Raw genomic sequence first — 7,474 nt, 5'->3', positions numbered from 1 at the left:
TGTGTGTGTGTGTGTGTGTGTGTGTGTGTGTGTGTCAGCGATGGTGAAAGATAAAGCAGCCTAAGTCTCTTAAAATACTGCCCTTCTATAGATGTATTAACAGGGGTTTAACAGGTGGAAGACATTGATTTACATGTTGAACATGTCATAGTTTTATTATGTAAAATGCTTCACTTTCTTATTTTGTATTTATGTAAATATTGTGATATTATTCTTTTAAAAGGTCACGTATCATAATACCATTTGGTTGAATTAATCCAGAATTTAATTTACATGAATATATCTGACATCTTAATGGTCAACTACAGTGTGTGATTGCATCTTGACCTGCTTGTTCGACTACATGTACATGAATGCATCCGAATATGAGACAGTGACAAAAAGTGAAGAAAAAAAAAACATTTTCCTCCACACACATTTTTCTATTTTGAGGAGACACACACAAGCATCCAGTTACAAACTGAGGGCTGACAAGGTGTTCCGTCTAAATGAATCCTGGGGAAACAGAGCACACATGGGGGAATGTTTCTTTAGACAAAGAAATATGGAGGACACAGTGAAGGACTTAACAGCCGGACCATGCTCTCATTTCCATTCTTAACGCCTAATAATTTGCAAGTCAAATCTGATACTTGTCATGTCCACATGTATTTAATTAAGAAGGTTAGACATAAAAATGAATGGATTGCCAGGAATACATTTGTACAATTTAAGAGGTTAAAGCAGATTCAGTCTGGAGTGCAACTCTGTAAGATATTGGATAAAATATGCTTACAACTTTCCAATTAATTGAGCATACAGAATATAACAGTTAATCTGCATCCACATTTGGATCAGCATTGCAGCTTACTGACTGGCCCAAATAAAATCAGAATGATAGACGCTTGGGATCCATACAAGTAATAAAATGGGTGCAATTCTTCATAGCGTTTGCTCCTGGAGCGTGACAAGGCAATTTCCTGATATTCAATTGACTTGTATATAATGAGATTGAGAATTTTGGCATTTGTGTGTAAGGCAATCAAAGTGCCTTTGTGGCCACATTTCTGCTCTCCCTCAAAATAAGGAAAGAGATTACTTTATTATGCCAAAACCATCTCTTAGTAATTTATTACTGCCACTTTTTGTCTCTATGTTGTTTCAGAGACACTATGAAACCATAAGTAAAAGCACAATTTAGCACATCTCAGCTAACACATTCTGTATGATAACAAACACAAAGTTGGAGCTCATTCAGATGGGGATAATTTGTGGTGAATCCCTCCTGGAATAATTCCGAAAATTAAATGCGTCTGAATTTCACAGCCCAGGAGAGAAATTTAAAAACCCATTCAGACGGCTGACAGATGCTACAAAGATACTCTTTACATTCTGTTATGAATCACTGCATCTTTATGCTACAATTCCACACAACACAAGATGGTGTTGGAACATAGGGACGGCAGTAAAAGTCTGTCATTCTCTCTGACAGTTTATAGGTTTTAAGGTAGTCCATCATGTGAACACACGCATACACACTTTTAAATGAGTCTCTTACAGTATACACACACACACATATACACGCACGCACGCACATACTTGTTATGAGTACAGAGAGAGGAACTCACTCAATTATCATGTGCAGTAGGGTGACTCGTTGTGTTTTGACAGATACTGAAGGGACTTGTCACCGTGTTTCACCTGTAAGCAGAAGACATCTAGGTGGTTACTCTTTGACAGTATGAGAGTCAGAGTTGTACTAAAGCTTGTGCATGAAACAGAGAGGAGGAAGAGAGTAGTGTGTTCCAAATGTGCTCTTTCAAAAGGCAACATGGGCCCGCCATCTTTAAATGAAGTCATTAATCTAAGACAAACAACCTGTCACTGCAGCGCGTTTAGATTGTACACTGAGTCAGCCAACCATATTAGAAATAGGAATGGATGTCTAAAGGGAAAGTACACCCTAAAACAGAATTCCCACTGCGCTGTTCCAATGATTTAAGACATTAAAGTCAATACCAGCAAACACAAACAAATGTCTCACGGGACTGGTAATTACAGTGTTAGAGCTGTTACAGCGGTTTATTGAATGAATGGAAGGAGAAATTAGAAACAGACTGTATGAGATCATAGAAAATTTCATATTACATCCAAATATAGAGCTCAAAGGAAACATTCTCATATTCATATGCGTCTGTGTTATTGTCTCTATACAGCTTCACAACAAACTGATGACTTGTTTTAAATCATCACATTGAAGTGATCTTGGTGGACTCATACTTTTAAACCCATATTGGCCACTAAAAATACATTTCCATTAATTAATGTAAGGACATTGTCCTCCCAGCAAGTTGAAGGGTGTTGAGCATTCAGTGTCATGCTATAGGACAGTTCAGCTGGTGTGAGGTTTGTTGACACCGGGGCTTGATCATTGCCCCTCGAGTTAAAGACCAGTTCTCTTGTCACTACAACACACTGCCATGCCAGCCTTGGAAATATAGTTTCAGAGTAGGTAATGCATAATTTACCTTTATGAATTATTCTATGACCTCTTTGTCTCAAAACCTAATTTTAGGTCACAATCCATGAGCTAATTAATATGATGTCATTTGCCTATGAGACCATGTCTTTGGTATTAAATAACATTTTAATTAAATGTTCTGATGCTGACAAGAACTGAACCCATCCTCCACAGTTCTTCACACACACAAACAGCTTCTGGCAATGTTCCTATTTACTACTGCATTCAGTTATCTTACACCTACATTTGTAAAGGCGGTCACTGGGTGGGAAGTACATGCGGGGACAGTGGTGGATGTTGCTTACGTAATCAAGTCATAGGAGGTGTTTTTACAAAAAATTGCAGAGACAAGAAATGTCAGACTCAGCAGGCTTCTCACATTAGGAGACAACCTGACTGCACTCAAAGCCTGTAATATTCCTCTCTCTTTAATATTTCTCCTTATAGCTACTCGTTTGAGACGAAGAAACGTGTAAGGAAATAATAATGCCATGGTCTGGGTTAGGGATTGTGTTTTAGGTAGTCCTTTAGGCTGGGTAACGAGATCCCCCTCTGAGATTTCTTCTCTTCTCTTCTCTCTGCTGTTGCTCCACCACCACCACCACCACCTCTTACTTTCAAACACACTCCTCCTCCATCTTCGTCTCTCTCTTTTTCTTTCTTAGAATCGGCCTCTGCCTTCCTGCTGGTCTGCTTCTCTCTATGTAATCAGAAAATAAAGTTAATTTACCAGAAACACGTAACAGATACACAATGTTTTCTATTAAAGTGCTTCAGTGAGATAAAATAGCGCTAAATTTCTCGATTCAAATCCTGTAACATGAAAAGTCTAAGAAGATATATCTCAGAATTGATTAATTCTTAGTTAATTTGTCCAGCATGGTTACTGTATTTATTAACTACAAATCAAGACAGTAGACTGCAATATTAAGTCTGATCAAATCTAATCAATTTACATATGTCATGATAAAAAGAGATTTTAGTGTGTCTTGTGCATAAACTGTTAATAAAAAAAATAAAATTATAAATAAATAAAAACATTAAAATAAAATTATAAATGTTGGTTCCTCCTCTGACTTCATTCTGAGGGCATCCTACAATATCTTCCACAACAGCTTGTTGCAGTGCATTTGTGCAGTCAGCATTAAAACCACCACTCATGCAGCTCTGCTTTAAGGGTTGCAGTTCTTATATTAACTTTGGTTAAAAGCAATAACTCTGCTCTTTGTACTTACTGACTCACCATTTTACTCATTTTTTGCTCTACATGTACTTTTGCTCTTTTTTAATTTGGTCATTTTAGTTCCATGTTTTTTTTATTGTACAAGTGATATCATTTGTTGTGTTTGTTTTATTGTGATCTGCCAATGGACTGCAGATAAAAAATAGCTCTTCGCTAACTTTATGACTAAAATACATCTAATCTAGTCTAACAGTCCCCTGTATAAAAAAAATAACTAAAAAAAGCTGGTATCAAATTACATTTTGACACCAAATCAAACAAATAAATGTCACCTATGTGACGCTCATGATGTTATGTTTGTTTTATGTTTTTTATAAATTCAATTCTACAGTCATTTTTGAGTTTGTTCACAGTTCATATTATTGTGGCCATCACCTGTAAGTGTGTGCCTCACTGACCTCCTCTGTTTGCTCTTGGGTGCCCTCTGTGGTTGGGCGGAGTACTGCTTTTGTTGGGCTTCACAGGTGGAGGACAGCTGTGGCAGCAGATGAATCATGAGTAATGACAGTTAGACAGCCAGACATATAAACACATGTATGTGTGCTTCTGTGATCACGGCAGGCATGAGCCAGTCACATGATGTCACTTTGAATGTAAAGATGTTCTGCTGAAATGTTGAGAGAGAAAGTAAGTTTCATTGCAGCTACATTCGTTTCAGCCCTGCTGGAACCGGTAATGTTGCAGCATTTGGCAGAAAGTCCTTGACTCACTTTTTGTGGTTGAAGAGAGACTCACCGATTATATAACAAGAGAGAGCAGCACTGGAGGATGAATGAGAAAGCATAACTAGGCCTGAAAGAGAAAAGCTAGAGAGCACACCAGTCTGCTCTCTACACTGAATTATCTTTTTGTAGCATTTAGCCATGACAGCTATTCTTCAGTGTGGCATATATTTTATTAGTAGCCAATAGGTTTTGTTTGAGAACTACTTGTTCGACTAAGTTATGAGCACTACTTTTGACATGGATGAAAGGGGAATGCTTACCTTAGCAATTTCTGAAAGGTATGCCCGCCTCTCATCATTGGTTTTATGAAATGCCTGATATTTAAAAGAAACAAAGGGCCTTATTGTCACATTTTACCATTCATGGGCTACACTTGTTCTAACTGTCAGTAATAATCTGTCTGCTCAGAGTGCAGTGCTTGTTATGTGTTCGCTGCCTGTGTGAATTAGAGTGTATTTCAGGAGGTCTTCAGTGTTAATGAGCAACAGATTACTGGCTGCACATGCTGCGTGTTAAACCTTCATTCAACTAATATCTCACTGTTTGTTGAGCAGAACAATAAACAAAGAACCAAGTCACCAAGAGCATATCGGCCAAGTCGTAGCAGTACGGGACAAAGGTTGGGGTTCGATTTTGCATTACTGGTTGTTAAAAACCAGCAATGCAAATGAAAAATAGCAGGCAAATCTTGTTCAATCCTTTGCTAATGATGGTAATTTGCTACTGAAAGATGTATTACCTAGAAAAATGTAAAGCTGCTTGCCTGAGAAATAATACAACTGTAAACCAACACTACTAGACACCAAATTCTTCTAATTGAGCTGTGGAACAGCCGCGGTTCACACCTTTCCTTCCTGTTCAATTCTGCTGCGACAGTCCATCAGCTGACTCTGGAGGTCGGACTTCTCTTCAGTCAGGAGCTTCAGACGCTGTCTCAATGTTTCCTGCGGCAAAGTGTTTCCATCAAATAGCAACTTTCATAGCAAAGAGGTATAAAAGGTCTTGGTGGTGTGTAATTACAAATCAATTTGTCCTAGAATGACACAGTGATATCTACTAAAATCAAACAATAACAGAACAACCCATGCAGAAAACGCAAGCATAAAAATGTATTCGGCTCATACATTATTCAATAACTAAATGAACACATTAAAGCTGAGGCATGGTAAGGCTAGATGAGGTTTCTGGTACAGAGCAGAGCAATGAAACTTGATATGTGGTTTTGGAACCGTTTAGTTAGCTTTAATTAACAGCACTGTAAGCAGCGTGATTAAAGATGCAGCATTATACATGCATCATGCCAGTTCAGTGCTTGTGGATCAGCCAGTTGCTAAGTATTGTAATAAAAGGTAAATGTTACAGTGAGTGGTGATAGAGCTATTCAGATAATTTCCTTAAGTAAAATTTCTTAGTAGCAATACCACACTGTGAAAATAATACAAGTAAATACCCTGCATTCATATCAGCAAAAATTTAAATTATCAAAAGTTAAAGTACTCATTCTGCAGAAGATTGGTCCCTGGCAGTGTTTTACTATTGTATATGATGTTTTTGGATGAGTATTACTGCTGCCTTAATGTTGCATTTTTCTGCTGTATATGTTTACGGTTGAAACCATTTAACTCCTTTATATACTGTTGGGTAGTTAAATCTACAGCAATCCATCATCCCATATTCATCCATCATTCTAAAAGATCATATGTTTGTATTTAAAAGCGTTGTTGTCCTATAAGTGCGATGTATCTCCAGAAAGTCAACTTTTCATTGGGCTCAGAAAAACAGCTAAGCTTGGTGAAAACGGCTGTTTCCAGGTTTATCATAAAAATTCAAAATCACCAATTTTAAAATTGCATAGTTTTTATTGGACACAAAGGGTATAAAACTATAATCTAAAAATGGGCTGCATGTTCGAGGTACCTGTACTTTGCTTAAGTATTTCCTTTAATGTTAGTAAAGGTACCAACCCAAAGTGCATGTCATTAAAAGTATCAGATGTGGTTTCTGACACAAATGAATATTTTTTAAGATGCGCTGTGGCCAGTGGCAAGCGCAGCGCGTTTGGTCAGAAAAGCTTACTACGGTCATCCCTTTGATACACTAATGAACATACTGTATGTTAGCTCCAGCACATCCTCATAGTCATACCTAAACAACATTATAGACCTTTTCAATGGATTTCCATTGCTAGGCAACAGCCTGGCCCCTTGTTAACTTCCTGTCTGTTGATGTCATTCACTACACTGCAAAAGGAAATCAACCTGGGTCCATTTAGAATGTTTATGTTTAGCTACATCTGTAAAAAGGTTGATGTCCAGACTCTAAAACGACATATGACATTACTGCCGCACGGTGGCGGTTTAATCATGTGACCGTTCTATTAAAAGTAACAGGTGCAGTTTTAAACACATAGTAAACATTGTGAAATGGAACTAGTTAAGTTTAGACAACACAGATACTTAGTCAGTGTTAGTAAAACATCAGGGACAGATTTAAAATAAGACACTTAAAACTACTAAAAAGAAGATGGAATGTGATCGGGTCGGTAAGGTCGATAAAATTTGGTTAATTTCAAAACGACAGTTAACTTTTGATTTCACATGGGAAGGACCCTGCTCTCCTGAGTGAAAGCCCTGTATTGGTTTGTCCCCTCCATCACAACAACCTGTCTCCTTGAATTTGGGGCTCTTTTACTTTTTGTTACCTCATTTACTTGTTTGCTCATGTGATAATAACTACAGCGACGAGAAGTTTGCTGCTTAACAAGTCGTCATGAACTGCTTCCATGATTGACCCATAACGTATGAGGCACAAAGACACACATATTTAGACTGTATTGTGCAACCTTCTAGGGTGTTGTGTGTGTTGAAGCATTGCAATTATTGCGTAGGGCAGGCTACTACTCTCCCATGGTTTGTAATCCAGTGATTGCAGTGCTGTGATTAAACTGTGGTTGAGGGAAACTACACTTTTCACTCTGTTGTTATTACACACATTACACACAGGCCT

At 37.8% G+C, this 7,474-nt stretch overlaps 1 protein-coding gene across 7 annotated transcripts in view; it reads right to left on the bottom strand.

Annotated features, from left to right (window-relative positions):
• ccdc169 (coiled-coil domain containing 169) overlaps nucleotides 1–7,474 on the bottom strand; it is a 9,832-nt gene continuing 2,358 nt past the window's right edge. For 2 of the 7 annotated variants that reach the window (XM_032534391.1, XM_032534392.1), the window contains exons 5-8: nucleotides 5,314–5,412; nucleotides 4,729–4,782; nucleotides 4,142–4,218; nucleotides 2,224–3,200 (exon numbers count right to left, since the gene is read on the bottom strand). In XM_032534391.1, the coding sequence (XP_032390282.1) occupies nucleotides 3,002–3,200; nucleotides 4,142–4,218; nucleotides 4,729–4,782; nucleotides 5,314–5,412 (429 nt within the window). In that variant the 3' untranslated portion in view covers nucleotides 2,224–3,001. Of the gene's footprint in view, nucleotides 496–1,607; nucleotides 1,681–2,223; nucleotides 3,201–4,118; nucleotides 4,219–4,728; nucleotides 4,783–5,313; nucleotides 5,413–7,474 lie in introns of those variants that run through there. The other 5 variants (XR_004334764.1, XM_032534393.1, XM_032534396.1 and 2 more) reach the window with 5 other exon arrangements.

The sequence above is a fragment of the Etheostoma spectabile genome, chromosome 13 (genome assembly GCF_008692095.1).
Source record: "Etheostoma spectabile isolate EspeVRDwgs_2016 chromosome 13, UIUC_Espe_1.0, whole genome shotgun sequence".
In the NCBI taxonomy this organism is placed as follows: domain Eukaryota; kingdom Metazoa; phylum Chordata; class Actinopteri; order Perciformes; family Percidae; genus Etheostoma; species Etheostoma spectabile.
The sequence above is the reverse complement of the archived record's forward strand: the minus strand, read 5'-3'. Positions and strand labels throughout refer to the sequence as shown.